The sequence below is a fragment of the Rhinichthys klamathensis genome, unplaced genomic scaffold, assembly GCF_029890125.1.
Source record: "Rhinichthys klamathensis goyatoka isolate OS25496 unplaced genomic scaffold, OSU_Roscu_1.1 h1tg000636l_1, whole genome shotgun sequence".
Taxonomy (NCBI): Eukaryota; Metazoa; Chordata; class Actinopteri; order Cypriniformes; family Leuciscidae; genus Rhinichthys; species Rhinichthys klamathensis.
In genome coordinates, this window is record NW_026607082.1 from 210,085 (window position 1) to 227,645 (window position 17,561).

At 38.4% G+C, this 17,561-nt stretch overlaps 1 protein-coding gene across 2 annotated transcripts; it reads right to left on the reverse strand.

Moving 5' to 3' along the window:
* Positions 1–681: 681 nt before the first annotated feature.
* tcirg1a (T cell immune regulator 1, ATPase H+ transporting V0 subunit a3a) lies at positions 682–16,689 on the reverse strand. Of its 2 annotated transcripts, none has more exons than XM_056241313.1 (21): positions 16,492–16,689; positions 15,325–15,447; positions 14,966–15,044; positions 14,632–14,780; positions 14,435–14,530; positions 14,287–14,348; positions 12,647–12,773; positions 12,481–12,563; positions 12,230–12,323; positions 10,895–11,107; positions 10,542–10,692; positions 10,230–10,369; positions 9,725–9,882; positions 4,963–5,053; positions 4,761–4,879; positions 4,411–4,624; positions 4,199–4,306; positions 2,667–2,753; positions 2,398–2,518; positions 2,133–2,304; positions 682–851 (listed from the first exon to the last, which is right to left on the reverse strand). In XM_056241313.1, the coding sequence occupies exons 2-21, from the start codon at positions 15,439–15,441 to the stop codon at positions 761–763; spliced, it is 2,472 nt and encodes an 823-aa protein (XP_056097288.1). In that variant the 5' UTR covers positions 15,442–15,447; positions 16,492–16,689; the 3' UTR covers positions 682–760. The 2 variants fall into 2 exon arrangements, with proteins under 2 accessions (XP_056097288.1, XP_056097287.1); XM_056241312.1 differs by having other exon boundaries at positions 2,667–2,759.
* Positions 16,690–17,561: the final 872 nt, after the last annotated feature.

A 17,561-nucleotide genomic window follows, 5' to 3' on the forward strand; every position in this document is an offset into this window, starting at 1 on the left:
GTTTTGAAAAATGTAGGTCTAGGTCATTTCTAGGTCACATTTCCTTGCCTCCATTTGAAGCATACACGATTTTGTATTAAGGAAAGAAAATGAAATAATTTTCACTGGTCAACTTAGACTTTTGGATTCTTCTGTACAATTAAGATGTGCACAAAATGGTACATTTACATGTATGCCTTTTATCCAATAAATTGCATTCAATGTATTAACTTTTATCTCACAATGTCAGTTGATATATGGCTAATATATTACTTTTTTAGCTCTTGGGTATTTAATCTCTTTACTCAGTGTACAGATTTAAAATATTCGCTTCAAATTTTCCCTCAATAGGATCCTCCTAATGTCTTAATGTTAACTCTGCACAGCACCTTCAAAGGCAAGGGTGCATTTGTTTTACTTTATTCTGGAGTTTTCTTTTGCATTTAGACAAAGAAAAAAGGTCAAACTTGATGTGAAGGGGTTGTGAATAACCACGATCTTGAGAAATGTGCAAATCTGCAACAAGATTGAAAATGAAGAATGAAAATGTTGGAGCATGTCTGCCCCACATGCTGTCATTTAATTAAAAAGAGTCCAGTGAACATTCTTCCAAACTTCTAATTTTGTTTTCCACAAAACAAAGGTATACAGATTTGGAACAACGTGAGGGTGAGTAGATGACAGAATTTTCATTTTAGGGAGTTAAAATCACCTTTTATTACTAATGCGATAATACATTCAGTTCCAAAATGAAGTATAAAACCATTTTTACAGGGAATATTTACATTTCCTCTAGATGCTGAATTGCGGCAAAGGAGAAAGGGTTGAACTTGTATCCAGATCCGCTGTAGAATTTGTTCTGAAACTCCACCCTGCATCAAATGGGAAATTAAATAAAGTTTACTCCTAATGAATTTGATTTCTTTCTCTCACTCTTGTCAACCGCACACACACACCTCCAAAAATTCACACAACTAGAGATTGTTTTTTTAGTGATTAGCTTAATTTGAAATATCATTTTCATATTTGCATGACAGAAACCAGAGTTTATCATTTGAAATATTTAACTTAAGACAACACAAGGATCATGCAGTTTCAGCTCGTAGTTTATTGCCTCGTTCGAATATGATGCGAGTAAAAATATAAATATGTAATATAGTCCAAATATTTGGCAAAATAATCCTTTAGTTAGTTTTCCTAGCTAATTAACATGCTGGGGCTCTTACTGACCTCTTACTGCAGTTGAAACACTGATTGAGCGATTGATTACATGAATGTATCTTTCATGTATTACTGTATCTTTCAACATACCTTCTGATGTTCATTCGTTTTAATTTACTATTAACTAATAGTAAAGATCCGTTCACATGGAGCTTGAACTGAGGTGCTACAGCGATCTGTCACATCACATTTAAGAGCACCAAAACGGTATTTATTGTTTGAATTTGAATTTCGTAATTAACAGAATTTGAAAGCTGAGACTTTGTTTCGCATCAAAATAATCTGTTCTGTCTTGTCTGTCGGTGCAGTGTGATCTTTCCTTCTTGGTTTTTCACTGCGTGAGAAAATGTGCCGTGAGATGGTGAGAACAATGCAATTGCGTGAGTCTCATAAGTAACATTGTATGTTTGTTTTTATCACTTAGACGATGAACTTATTTGGCATCATTAAGGTTTATAGCAGGTGTTTACAAGGATTAACAGCTATTAAATGGAGGTCAGGGTGGGTTGCTATTAACCAGTAAGGTTCATTTAATTAGAGAGACTATAGGATAGACCCTGCGCCCTTCTTGTCAATCATTGTGTTACATCCTCTACCACACACAACACTACACCTATGGCAAGCCGTTTTAACATTTAATTCTTAATATGTAGTATCTATTTTCATGCTACTAGTACTTATTTTTTAGATATTAGTATCTATTCCATTAAGTACTATTCTTCACTGAAACTCAACAACTAATGGCTTTCTGGGAAATTAAGTGTTTATCTACACTAAGTGTTTATCTTGCACCAGCCTGATTTGAGAACTTTTTTTTTTGTATTTTAATGATGTTGTTAAAACTAAATTAAAATCATTTTACGACCCTAGTGAGTCCCGACCCCCTTGAAAACCGCTACAATATTACGTTTATTTGTGTGTGATTTTCTCACCAGTGCAGACGCAGGGCGTGCAGGAAGGCAGACAGCCCCTCCATGACGAGCAAGATAGAGACAGTGAGCATGGCGAAGATGGAGAAGATGATTGACAGCACCACTGATCCCACATAGCCTTGCCACGAGAGTGAAATTCTCATCACCATCACCCAGAGAACCTCCGACAGCTCTAACACACACAAAACCAGAACCAACTAAGCACAACAATTTCACCTATAAGTGAACATGTAATGCGTAATGATGCTTGTGAGTATTTGCATACGTGCATGCGCGAGGCTGAGGGCCCAAAGTCGAAGGTACGATGCAGTGTTGGAGATGCAGCCCAGGCAGTACTCTATGGTGTGGATGGCCTGGTGCATAAAAACCTCTGTCCAATCAAACTCCTGTAAAGTTAAAAAAGACAAGCATACAGTATTTCAGTAGTTCTGCTATAGAGGAATGGAAAATCTTTCAACTCTGAAGTGATCTTTTGACACTTCTAATGTTTAGCTTCATTTGAGGAATGGTGTTATGATATTTTCTTTTTCTGACCTGTTCCTCTGTTCCCCCTCCTCCCTCTAGGTCTCCCAGTTGAGCGTTTATAGAGCTGGTGTCTGTGACTAAGGGGTGCTGCTCCTCCTGTAACTGAAAAACAGGGTCGAGACCTTTCATCAGACACAGTATGGGAGAACCTGCAAGAACACTCACATTTCAGCTAAAAGAGCCACATGCCTTGTTGGTAAGTACTTCACCTGGTCTTTTTTGCTCTAGAATATGCTCATGCGTCAGCTAGAGAACAACCTGATTTTTTTTTTTTTTTTTTTTTTACACCACCGTTCAAAGTTTGGAATTGGTAAGATTTTTTTAAAAGAAGTGTGCTATGATTACCCAGGCTGCATTTGATATAAAAAAAAATCATAAATACAGTAAAATATTATTATGTTTGCTATAAATATATTTTAAAATGTCTGCTGAATTTTCAGCAGCTACTACTCATAGATATATACACTAGATGTCGCCTTGGCTACGGCAGTTCATTGGAACGAAAACGTCAAAAGAGCCACCATCATGGAACAGGGGAGCCCCTCCTCTTTAATGCATAAGCGTCAATGTAGGCAAAGGTCTAACGTAAATAAAATCACCATAAATCGTCATGAATGCGATTTTCTAGTTTTTTGGTTCGTTCCAATGGTCAGACATGTATTTATCATTGAGTCCATAGAAGCAAAAAATATATATATATTTTAAAAACATTCTTCCTAGTTCAGATTTCGTTTGTGCGAACATCCATACGCAGCACAAAAGTCCGAAAATCCTTGAATTTGAAGTACAGGCGGAGATAGCAGCGTTACCTAGCTACTTCCTATGACAAGACCCCTGTTCCAAGATGGCGGCGGTTTTGACCCATGCTTAGAACCCCAAGGTGACATCTAGTGTATATATCTATGAGTTACTACTCCAGTCTTCAGTGTCACATGATCTTTCAGAGTCACATGATCCTTCAGATCATTCTAATATGATACAATTGAGGGTACATTTCACATCCACTGATAATAACAATTTTCTTTACAAAAATCATATTTTATCCATTAATGGAAAGCATAATCTCACAAATATTTTTTGCACCCTATGTTTCAGTTTGTTTGAATTTGCTTTGATTAGTTTTTGCAGTGTCTGCAACCCCCTGAAACTAAAAATGGTTTTCCACAACACAACATGAACAAAGTCATATGGTTATTTTCTTTTGTAGTGGACATTTTGAACACAACATTGTAAAACCCCTTTACATTTTTTCAGTATTTGATCTACAATAAACAATTGCCAGAGAGTATATTATTGGACCGCCAACTCTGTTACATTATATGGTACATTATTATAGTTTGCTATATTTTTATGATTTCAATTCAAATATATATTCAAATTTGAGGTTAACCTGATCAAGAAAAGAACGTGGTTGGTCAGGCAAAGCCTGGCATTAAAATTACGAGTCAAAAGTTGTCAACTAAGTTACTCTGTAAAGCCAAAGTATTAAATTTTTTATTAAATCAAAGACGCCAGAACAGCCTAATTTCACCCCTGCTTACCGTTCTTCTGTTATTCCTGTACTTGAAGTACAGGTAAAGCGGTTTTCCAAGTAACAGCACCGGAACTGCTAGCAGCGCCAAACACAATAATACTCTCTGCACTGTCACCTAAAGAGAGGGACAGGATATGTATGTATTTGTCACAGCAGTAAAACTGTAGTACGATATAAAACATGTTACAAGAATCAGTGTATACTGAATGAATCTCTCACCTGTCTTGGATAAAGTGGTGGGTTGTCTGGGTTCTCACCAAACACGAACATGTCGATGAAGTGGATCAGGATGCTGGGAGCGCGGTCTGAATCCTGAGGTCCAAACGCAATCCATTTAAACACCACCATGAAGACAAGGTACCCAAAAAGACACAGCATGAACACTAGCTCTGGAATCAACACCAGAAACATGCTGCTCACATCCCCTGTGTACCTGAGGAGAAAGTGTAACATTAAAAGGATAAGAAAACATAAAGGAATACGTTTTTTTAATCCACATAAAACCAGAACTGATCAGAAATATAAAGCAAGTAATGGTAGACCAAAATTAATCCTACTTTATGACTCACATGTAGTTGAAGAAGGATAAGCAGATTCCAAAAGTCATATGGATGACCCCGATGATGACGGACATCTTCATCTTATAGGAGTTGAGGAAGGTGAGGTGGTTACTGGCAAGGCTCCAGATCTAAGAACCAGGGAACGAGATGGTCAAACCCAAACCTCACAGTAAGCTAGACACAAGCGGGATCTGATTAAAGGCCTGATTACCGGGTCAATGCCGAATGGATATGGTCCCTGGAATACTCCAGTTACGTTTGGATCCAAAGTGAGGTACTGGTTGCTCCTCAGAGTTTCATCACTGAACCAGCCCAGAAGAAAGAAGACACAAGTGAGTGTAAAATGAGAGCACATGGGCAAGCTGAAATGATGGATAATTGATCAGGTTCACAGAGTCAAAGTGAAAAGTTCACAGACAAAAAAGGTCCATTGTCTACTGTCAAATGTGTATAGCTGTACAGCACAGCTCACACAGAAGTTTTTCAAACCAATCAGCTTTCTGTTTGTTAACGTGGCGAATCTGTGTGAATCTAACTTGAACTGTTTGCGAAATCTGTTTGGGGAAATCTTTCACCATCCTGTGAAATTTCCAATCGCACTGATTCATACCAAGTTCTGTCATGAAACTCTAGATGGCGCAGGCTGATAGGTCCTTAACTCAATCTGCTTGCAATCACATCACTCTCTGTAGGGCACTGCTGATTGGTTCCTGCTGTATCAGTAGCCAATGAGTTCGCTGATCAACCTTTAAATACTTGGTCAGCATTTGCTGTACCAGTTGCACCATGCTTTAAAGGGGATATATCAAGAAAATCTGACTTTTTCCATGTTTAAGTGCTGTAAGACTGGAAAAACTGGAAGAGAGGACAACTCTCTGAGAAAACAAAGGAAATTAACATTTGAACTCTCTCTTGTGAAATTAGCATCACCATTCGAGATATATGGTTTAATGTGAACAATAATCATACAACACTATACATGTTTGGTATCATTTGAAATGTCTCAGTGCGACTGGTACAAAGGTATCATCCCCAAAGATGTAAACCAAAAGGTAATAAAGTTTTTAAGAGTTTAGAGATATCTTGCTTACAGAGGAGGGTGTGTCCTCCAGGCGAATGGCATCCTGCCCTCAAAAGGTGTAAACTCTGAATGCAAATTCCCATTGTTAGCCCATGTTTCCATTTGAAAGAAGTTTCTGCCCTGGTCTGAGTACTCCATGAAATGTCTCAAGAGGCTCAGGGTGATTTGTAATGAGATCTGCCAGTAATGCTAAGTGCCTTTCAGACACTCAGCATTATGTATTTCTTGAGTCAGGTACATCTTTTACTCTTGACCACTGAGCATTTGATGTTATTGTATTGATTATTTTTGAACTGATTATGAAATTGGCATGATACATTTACAGTTTTGAGTGGAGCACAGGGCACACCAACTGCGATTTTCGAATTCCTGCTAATATTTGGCACTAATTTAAGTGTACTTGTTTTGTTAAGACTAAAAGGGAATTTCCGTGTAGGACACCAAACTGCTAATCGACCAACCTAAATAGGGTGAATCTTACCTCTGTCTAAAGAAAACGTTACTTTAATTCTAGTGTATACAACCATGGGGGCTATACAAAAATATATTTGATTGTGCGAAAGCGTGAATGCGACCATCTAATGGCGCTTTTCCACTGCATGGTACGGTACGGCACAGTTCGGTACGCCACGCTTTGGCGCTTTCCACTGCATGGTACGGTACGGCTCGGCTCGGTACGGCTCACTTGTGGCGCTTTTCCACTGCACGGTACGGCTCGCTTTAAATGGTACCACCTCTGTCGAGGTTCCAAGCGTACCGTACCGATACTAAAATGTGACGTGAACACACTCCAGATCACTGATTGGTCAGACAGAATCGTCACTACCAGCGTCATTGTATTTGCGAGACATCAAACCCGCTAGATTTAAATAGCCAGTAACAGCCACCGCTGTTCTTCACAAAGAACCGGCAAAAGTAATGATTATGAATATGTAAAATATAGCAAGGAGATATTTTAATTGTTTATTAATAAACAAGTGTTTTCTTTGTCGGCTAAGATGAAGTTGACGATGCTGACTCGCGATCTTCAGTAGCCTAGTGAACGTGCCAGAGAGAAATGCACATTTCATAAGGATTACATAAGCAGAGAGCAGTCTAGTCTGTTTACTTTCGTTTTGAATTGTTCTGTTTAAAAGTAGACATGTGAGGCAAGTAGGCTACCTTATATGCTGAGTTTCGGTTCGCTCCAGTTCATGCGCCGGCGCCTCCGTTTCCTATCTGTCGTCTGCTATATTTGCTTCTTATTTATTAAATCCAGGCAATTGGTTGATGAAACATTGATTAAAATTAAGGCCCCGTCCACACTACTGCGTTTTCGTTTAAAAACGGAGACCTTTTGCTACGTTTGCACCTCCCGTCCACACTAAAACGGAAAAAACGGAGACCCAAAACGGAGAAGTTTAGAAAGGCTGGCGATCCGTTTTTCGTTTTGAATCTCCGGAGGGCGTTTTAGTGTAGACGGGTCAAAACGGAGGACTTTAGAAACGATGACGTAGTAGAGGCTCACGCTCGGCTCTATGATTGGGTGTCATCAGTCATGGCGTATATCTTTGCTAGCAGCTGTTGTACAAGTAAATTCTGCATTTTACAACGCTATAACTGCCTACATGCGCCGGAGTCAAGCTATTATTCGAGCGATCTGTGACAATTCCCTGTGTGCAGCGGCGGCGTTGACCGTACATGGAGCGTCGGTTTGGGGTTAACCCAGAGCATGGTGGGATAATTTTATCAATGAAGTTGTGTTTACACCGGCACGCGCATGCCCAGTGTTGGTGAATGGTCACGTGATCCGCGTTTTCAGTCGTTTTAATGTGGACGGAGATCAATTCTAATACGAAGCTAAAACGCTGGTGTGGACGGAGATCGTATTCGTTTTAATTCTCCGTTTCTAAACTAAAACGCAGTAGTCTGGATGGGGCCTAAGATACAATTGATACAAAACGAAATTCAGGTTAAAGAAAGGTTTTGTGCTTTCTGTTTGATGTCTCTGTGAAAGTTTTAAAGCATTTTTTAGTGCTGCTTTCAGAGCGCTCACGTCCGTAACGGAGAACACGTCCGTAACACTGTTTTTTCCTCATAAATGCGAACACGAAAAATAAAATAAAATAAAATTAATATTTTATGTACTGTGGAGACTGAGAGCCAACCCTTCTTCATCCGGTGGGTAGTATTAGCAGGCCTTACAGTGCTATAATCGGGTCACCAGAAACCGTGAAAAGTGACAACCCAGTAACTTTGTTTTGGTATGCCTTGGTAAACTTTATCATTTGGTATGCAAGCATGTCAAATAATAAGCCGATCAGATTTTGCCCCCCTTCTGACGTAGGAAGGGGATCTTATTATAATATTACCGCCCCTTAATCTGCATATTTCCACCAGCGGTGCCGCCATTTGGTTTCCGCAAGCGACAACAGTGTAACCAGTTCTAACGCAATGCAATGGCAAAAGTTCGAGCAAAGCATGCAAACTGTTCTGTGGTTGGCTGCACAGACGAGCAAAGAACACTATCTAGTCCCAGCCTCAGATGAGACAAGAGAGCAGTGGATTAATTTTATTTTTGACAGAAATCTTCCAGAAACAGATGAATCAATGTAACTCCACAACAACTACATAAATGTATACACTAACCATTCAGAAACGTCCATGTGCATCTAAAAGTTGCAACCTCTTCCTGAGTCTCTCCGTAAGGCTGCACTGCTACTGGTTATTTCTGAGATTTTAGATTAGTGAGATTCGCGTGTTTTGTTATTGTATCCGAAGCTCGTGTAAAGGATCGGCCTTCTTATGAACAGAGCCTGGGAGTAGCAGCTCATTTGCATTTAAAAGGACACAAAAACGTCGCGTTTTTGCTCACATAGATTTGTATTACATCTTGTGAAAAGGGGCATATGTCACCTTTAAGAAACCCTCCACCTTTCCCAGCTCCACCTGTATAGATCTGCTACGGGTAATTCATGTACACCAGGGGTGCCCAACCCTGCTCCTGCCGATCGACTGTCCTGCACAGTTTATCTCCAACCCTAATTAAACACACCTGCCTTTAATTTTCAAGTGAGCCTGAAGACCTTAATTGGTTGCTTCAGGTGTGTTTGATTAGGGTTGGAGATGAACTGTGCAGGACAGTCGATCAGCAGGAGCAGGGTTGGGCACACCTGATGTACGCTATATTGTACAGCAGCAGCATGTCTTACTTGCTCGTAGTAGCATGTCATGTATAAATTGGCAGTAGCAAGTCCTGTACTTGCTCTGCAGCAGCAATAACAGCAGCAGCATAGCAGATCTTTTCCCCCAAGACCAAACATATCAACATTGTCATATCCATTACCATACCAGACAAACAGAGAGTTGTCATGACAGAACTATTGAAATGACTGGATTTTGTCCGTGAAAATTTGCAGAACAATAATGTTTGTGACGGCACCTTATCACACTAGTAAAGAGTCTGATTCCTTTGATTGACCACCTTATCAAGGGAAGGAAATCCTGAACTTCCTGACAAATATTTCTACATTACTTCTGTGGTTTGATGTACTCTGTGGTGTATTTTTTTATGTGTTTTGTGGTGATCAAGACATACATAGAGCTCATCAAATATAGTAAATGGAAGTTCTTTATGTCTTAATGCTTTTATTAACTTTTTTGGTTGAGAGGACTTTCAGGGGAGGGACAGATGATCTTATTGGTTTGGAACGACATTAGTGCGAGTAAATAATGAATTAGGAAACTAACTTACAAGGAAATAACCCATTATAGTCTTTCTCTACAAAAAAAGCTATTGAACATGTCCACCATTATTGCCCAGGATAGAGCAATCCCTTGTCCTTAGAGTAGAGTTAAATCTTTTAGTTAAAATGTACCTTTGCCTTGGATGTAATAGTGTGTGTGTGTGTACCTCCAGTTATAGTGCTGAATCATGGGTTTGAGGTGCCAGCCAGAGGAAAGAGGACTGAGTCCCTTACTGAAGCACTCATTATAAACAGCACCAGTATAGATGGAGAACAACCCCATCAGAAGGATCAGATATCTCCCACCAAACATCATACGCCAAATCTAAAAGAGACGCACAAATGTAAGACTTTTGTACAGCAAAGATGCATTAAAATGATTAAAAGTGACAGTAAAGACATTTATAATGTTACGAATATTTTTTAATGTTTAATTTAATTTGAACTTTATATGAGTAAAAAAAAAATCTTGAAAAAACCTATTATGATTAAAACCTATTAACAGTAAAATCTCAATGCTGAAGAAAGGTAACTTGTGTTGATACTTGTATTGAACCTAGAAAGTTATTTTAAAATAAAGAGACTTGTATGGTGTGTTCTATTTAAATGCCTTTTTCAGTCTTGATGGCAGCTGTAAAGATTATGATATGTACTGTGTAAAATGAAAGAAACCTCATTAGTGCTATTCCTCATCTTAGGGTCTCTCTCCTCCAGAACCATCCACAGGGCAGCCATTGTCATGAGTAAACCATGACCAACATCTCCAAACATCACCGCAAACAGGAAGGGAAAAGTAATGATGGTGTACAAAGCTGAGAAGGGAACACACACACACAAGACATTTTCCGTGAAGAGTTTATGTATTTTTACAGGTTGTTTATCTCAAGCAACAACCTCTCTCAGATGGACCTTTCTACCAACAACAATAATACTCTGTTAAATGCAACTTTAGGTAACAATGTCCATGTGGTGTGCGTGTGTTACCTGGATTGACCTCTCTGTAACTGGCCACACCATAAGCATCCACAATGTTCTGGAAGCTGGACGTGAATGCGTTGGTGTTAAAGATTGTTGGAGGAGATGTGGGTGCAGGTAAACGATTGTAGAAGGAGTCTACACTGCTACCGCTTTTTCTCTAAGAAATAAAAAAAGACCATAATACGCTATTGTGAGATTCACTGCTTTGAATGAGCGACCTTCGGTTCACTATTATATTTCTTAGTCATCTAAAAAAGTATGCCAACTGTGTGCACCACAATACTTCTTTAATACCTAAAAATCAACATTTGACATCTGTGTGATGTATTTCGTGTGAAACAATTCACTAAATTTCTCACCGTTCCTTCTATCAGAGCGCTCTGGAGCAGAAGCAGTTTGGCCACAGGGCACCAGGCTTCTGCGATGAGACACTTGTCCGTGACTGAAGGGCTGCAGAGGTTGAGGACCGTCTGCACAGCTTTACACTTCTGCACTCGTGTCTTCCACTGTGGCATCTGACACACGCAGCGAGACAGCAGCTGCTGCATATACTGCTCCGTCTGAGACAGCACCTGCAGACAGACATAGGTGAAGTTAGAGAGTGGACCTGGAGCTATTTTAATAACACTTTTAATCACACTTTAGATTAGGGTCCATTTCTCACTATTAACTAACTATTAACTACAACTTTTGCCTCAATGAACTCCTATATAATGCTTATTAATAGTCAGTAAGGTAGTTGTTAAGTTTAGGTACTAGGTAGGATTAAGGGATGTAGAATATGGTCATGCAGAATAAGGCATTAATATGTGCTTTATAACACTTAATAAAGAGCCAATATGCTAGTAATATGCATGCTAATAAGCAACTAGTTAATAGTTAGAATTGGACCCTGAACTAAAGTGTTACCATTATTTCTTTACTTTTTTAATGAACGTACTGTGCACATTTTATTTAATGTTTTATTAAAGGTTTTTTTTATGTTTGTGTATGAAGTATCTTATAAGGCTGTATTTATTTGATATAAAATACAGTAATATTGTGAAATAATATAAAAATAATTGAAAACTGTTTTCTTTTTTAATACATTTTTAAATGCTATTTATTCCTGTGATTCATGATCTTTCAGAAATCATTCATATATGCTGATTTGCTGCTCAAGAAACATTTCTTATTATTAGCAATGTTGGACACAGCTGTGCTGCTTAATATTTTTTTATGGAAACCTTTATACATTTTTTCAGAATTCTTAATCGATAGTACAAAAGAACAGCATTTATTTGAAATATATACTTTTTTTTGTAATAATGTAAACGCCTTAACTGTTACTTTGGATCAATTAAATGCATCCTTGCTGAATAAAAGTATTAATTTCTTACCTTTTTTTAAATCTTACTCACCCCAAACATTTAAGTGGCAGTGTATAAAAAAATTTTCTAGTTGAATATCCTGTTTCACTTGGAAATACATCAGATTATGAAAGATAAGTTAACTTATAATGTGCAATGTTTTGTTTAAAAAATGTATGCTTGTACCATTTTCTTTAAAATTGGTACCACTTCATATTTTGTTATCTAATGTAATGAAGGTCATACATTAGGTATGAACTATCTAAATACTTTACACTGTATGCTCTTATTTCAAAGAGAATGTAATTATACAAAATAAAAGGATAAAGGGAACATTCAAGTCACCGTTTTGATATCTACTATCCTGCTTTCCAGGCCCTGAAGTATTACTTCTCTCTCCTCCAAGCCCTCTGGATACACAAAGGTGTGAGTGTGGAAACTATGAATAGAAAGATCCAGAATAGATATTACTCATGTATAAATAGAAAAGATTGGGGGGAGGGGATTACTGAAATAAGAATGTGTGATAATAATGTGATATCATGGAAGGGTGCTATAGTAAGCTATAATTAAATTTATATAAGCTATGAATGTACCAATCACAGATCTTCTTTACTTTCTGTCCAATCTGCTCTCCCCAAAAAGAGATCACAAAGACAGTCCACTTAACCATCTCTCCCTGTGAGCAGGAAAAACATATCATGTTTATGGCCAATTGACATTTTCATCAAAATGAGTTATCTTAATGAAACACTCTCTTACAGTGTCTGGCACTTCCAGCCTCTCCTCCATCTCCCAGAAGTCTACAATGATATAACCACGACATGCCCGCCATAGCAGCCGCTCAAACGACGGAACCTTCCATGGATGAACCACGCCAGCGACAAAGCTTTGCAGGAAAGATGTGAATAACGTTATTAGTGTCTTGTTACATATGTGAAAATAATATTACAACTTGTCAAAAGATGTGCTCACATTTACGTTGATCTGTGAAATTTTGCAGGCAAATTCTAATCATTTCAATTGGAATCCATGCGCTCGGGAGTTTCACGCAAGAGTGAAGATTTCCCTGTGCAGATTTCGTTCATGTTCACGCAAATTTGCCGCACTGACCAACAGAAAGCTACTTGTTTTGAAAGTGACTTCTGTGCAAGCTGTGCTTCAAACATTACTGACAATGGACCTTTTTGCCTACAAAATGTCGCTAATACCATGTCACTTTACTCCAGTCACATTTACTGTCGTTTAATGAAATTTCGCTGGGCTAAATACACTCATACCAATAGCAATCCATGTATTTTGAAGTTTCTTGTGAGGGCGAAAAAGTTCCCCACGCAGATTACACTCATGTTCCAGTTGGTCACCCAACTTCGCCGTGCTGACCAACAGAAAGCTACTTGTTTGAAAGTGACTTCTGAGCAGTGCTTCATAAATCTCTAGGCTATTTACAACAGACAGTTGACCTTTTTTGCACGCAAAATTTTGCTAATGTGACTGTGCCTTCACACAGTGTTTTCCAACCTTGTTCCTGGAGGCACACCAACACTCCACATTTTCAAACTCTTCCTAATCAAACACACCTGATTCTACTCATCAGGTCACTAGCAGAGACTCCAAGACCAGAAATATATGAGTCAGATAAGGGAGACAATAGACATCCAAAATGTATACTGTTAGTGTGCCCCCAAGAGTTGGGAAACACTTCCTTAACATTTACATTTTCATCTCTGACTAGATTGCTAAGGCAGGCATCCCTATTATAATGATAGCTGCCCTCTCTATGTTATGTTAAGATGTGGTCACAATAGTGTAGAGATGTATAAAGCACAGCTCACTTTTAAACCAAACAGCTTTGTGTTGACCAACATGGTGAGTTCACGTTAGTGATGTGGTACTCGAGTCCGGTCTCGAGAACGATTTCTGGTTTCTCGGACTCGTCTCGGACTTGTTCCTTCAAAGACTCGGTCTCGACTCGGACTCGACCCTTCAAAGACTCGGTCTTGACTCGGACTCGACTGTATTTGAAAACCAACGGACTCGGTCTTGACTCGGACTCGACTTTATTTGAAAACCAATGGACTCGGTCTCGACTCGGTCTCGACTCGGACTCGACCCTTCAAAGACTCGGTCTTGACTCGGACTCGACTTTATTTGAAAACCAATGGACTCGGTCTCGACTCGGACTCGACCCTTCAAAGACTCGGTCTTGACTCGGACTCGGCATAGGCGGTCTCGTCCCCATCACTAGTTCACGTGACCACCTTGAACGTGAGTGAAATCTGCATGGGGAAATTTTCACCATTGCGTGAAATTCCTAAACATGCAATTACTGGATTTCGCTCAAGAAACTATACCGAGCAACAGTAAACGTGACTGCACCTTTAGATGGATATTGTCCTCACCTCAAGCGCATATCTTGTCTGCTGTCCAATAGCGCTGTGGTCTCAAGAGTTGGAGGTGGAACCTTTAAAGACATTATGAGAAGGTTTGGTGAATATCTGAGAGAGATCTCTTGGAGGTAAGCATGCTAAAAGCTGGATTTTTTTTAACCTGTGAGGTTGGTAGTAAAATGCTCTGCTTCAGGACCCCTCTGTACTGGCTGAGCTGGATCAGCTGGTTACGTAGACTATCCCTGTTCCTTGACACCTAAATGCAAACTGGGTCAAGATCACCACTTGCACTCAATGTTTATCATGGAACACAAGATATTCATGATTTCTAAGCCTATTTCTCTTTCCTCCTCTCACCTCTTTGAGTTCTCTGGCAAGTCTCTCGCTCTCCTCCTCAATGGAGAGCAGCTCTCTTGGCTGTGGGGCTGATGGGATTGGCGTGGCCGTGGGTAGAAGCCCTTTCAGAGGAGGATAGAGAGAACGACTGATCTCTTGCTCCAGATATTCTAAGGAATAAGGGAAGGGGAAACGTGTTGAGAATGAGCACAATCAGGCTACAATGATTATGCTATACTCTTTGACAGATAATGAGAGTGCCTTAAAATAACAAGTGACTGAAATAACTACTGTATATAATACTTGCTGTAGGGGTAGCTGGTCACTGAAAGGTAAATATTTACTGGTTACATACTGAAAGTTTTCTCCAGCTCCTCGCATCTTCTCACTTCTGAAACAAACTTCCTCTGAAAGGCATTCACATTTGGGTTCAACTGAGAAAAATGGGTTTAAGAAAGACAGAACAAGAGGGATAAAGAGTTTATTGTAATATTGTGAAATGCTATTACAAAGTTGAAAACATTTGTATTTTTGTGGAAACCTTGACCCTTTTTTCAGGATTCTTTGATGAAAATAAAGTTCAAAATTTTGTAGCCATGTAAATTTTTTACTTTTGATCAATTAAATGCATCCTAGCTGATTAAAAGTATTAATAAAAAATATATCTTACTGACCTCAAACTTTTGAATGCTATAATGTATCCATTAAACTCACATCTCTGAATTCGACTAAGCCCAACTCCCCAAGCTCACTGAGGCAGTTGTAAGCCGAACCTGCCTGGAGGAAAAGCTGGACAAGACACATCTCTTCACTTCGGAAGAGGCTTCCCATGGTAGCCTGAAATAATGCATACAAATCTCAACAATAAACAATACAATGTTAACAGTACAAAAATGTAAGTAGCTTAGAGATAAGCATTTCCATATCTTGCACATTTAAGAACAAATGATAAGTGTGCTTATTTATTGTGTGCTTAAACAGTGTGACAATGAAAAGAAAAGCCATTATTGGGCATAGCGGCTATACTTATTTAATAGGGTAGCTTGTGATTTTCCTCATTTTGATCCAAGAAAAGGATTGTAGACTGAAGGTTTGCATGTGACAGCAGTTAGATGTAATCTAATTGAGATTTCATAGGGGATTCACCCGTACCCATGTGATGAATACGCTCATGAAAGGGGAAACAGAACCTAAATTAGAGTCATCTGAAACTCATCTGTGATAAGGCCCCACTGATCAGTACTTTATTTCACAAGAGAAATAGCAGAATAAAATGGATATGTATTATTGATAGAACCAGGTTATTAAAAAAAATATTGTTTCAGCAATTCAAATATAAAACTATACTTAATGCTATGAAAATATGAATGCTCATAAAGATTTGTTTAGCATTGAATGATTATTTATTTTAAACAGTTACAAACGCTTTATTATAAACAAGTAGCTACACAACGGTATGCTATATTGCAGCAAAGGCATTTCCTCGCTTTTACCAGACAAGTAAAGCTGTACAAAGAGACCCCTTAACTGTTTTCCAGGACAGTGTAAACAGTGGTATAAATATTTGCACTGACCATTTTACATATTTAATCAAAATATGCTGTGGCTTTGTGAGAATTATTGGAATTATTCGAGTCTGTCGAAAAGCACTTTGTGTAATACAGTCTGGTGGCAGTGTCCCGTTACTGCAGCATATGGCGTAACAACATAAACAAAACCCGCCGACAGAAATGGGACAGCACAGTGAATTGAACAAATGCGATTCATTTGCCTTTGAATATGTTTAAGTAATAGTCCGTATTTACACTTTATGGTTTCAATGAGGAGCTCTGTTTTACACATTAGTTCAATTCAAATGCGCATTAAAGCTGCCGATCTTACCGTATGAGAGACGAGGATCGATCAATCCAAGGCGATCGATGTTGGAAAAATGAATTATCCACAATTCGATCTCATGGTCGGTTGTATTGTGTGAGGCTCTGCGATGTAAACAGCGGATCTTCGAGCTCGTGGTCGCTAATTACTCTAGCTCTAGTCATTGCCATGTGATTCAGCCAATGAATTAGAACTGCTACAGTATCAGCACACAAGCCAAGAGCACAAGCACGCAACATTTTACCTCTGAAACCCAATGATGAGAAGATAAATAATGATGGAAATAAGGATGTTTAGATGATGATTAGATAGTGAAAGTAACAATAAATAATCTCTTAATGTCTATTTATGTTTCTGCATAAGAGATATAGCCTACTGGGATGCAGAACGGTAATGTTTGAAATTAATAGATTTGGAAAACAATTATAATAATGCAATAATGTGAAAAGCAAATCTCATATTTTACAAGTTAAAAAAAAAATTAAGTAAAGATCATAAAAATAATATTTGAATTAGCAAATGTAAGATTACCAGCCTGGAAAAAATCAAAATAATCCATGATACAATTTCAATTTACATTATTGCATTTCTATCATTATTCATCAAGGTAGGCTAGCCTACTCATTAACATAACATAAAGTCAAAAACCAAAATTATTGAGAGTAGTTTTAGGATATCATTCTTTTACTCGTGTGAATAATGGAAACTTTCAGCAGCTTGGATGGTTACCTTGAAAGACTGTTAGCATTCCTGAAACTAAAAATGGTTCATAAAATAATTAATATAGGGCCCCGTTCTATTTTAACTCATATTTCTTTTTCATATTTCATATTTCTACAGGTGCGCAGGAGTGGAATAAGTTGCCATTGGACATTAAGATTTTAATGGATAATGTTGGTTTTAGAATAAGAGTGAAGAGATTGTTTTTAGATGGGATTGCTTAATAGATATGGATATATGTGTATTTGTTGTGATAGTATGGTTTGTCATGAAAATGTATCGTTAAAAGAAAATCAAGGACCACAATGGAAATAAGTTGATGCAACTTTATCATGTTATCCTTGAAAAATAAGTTG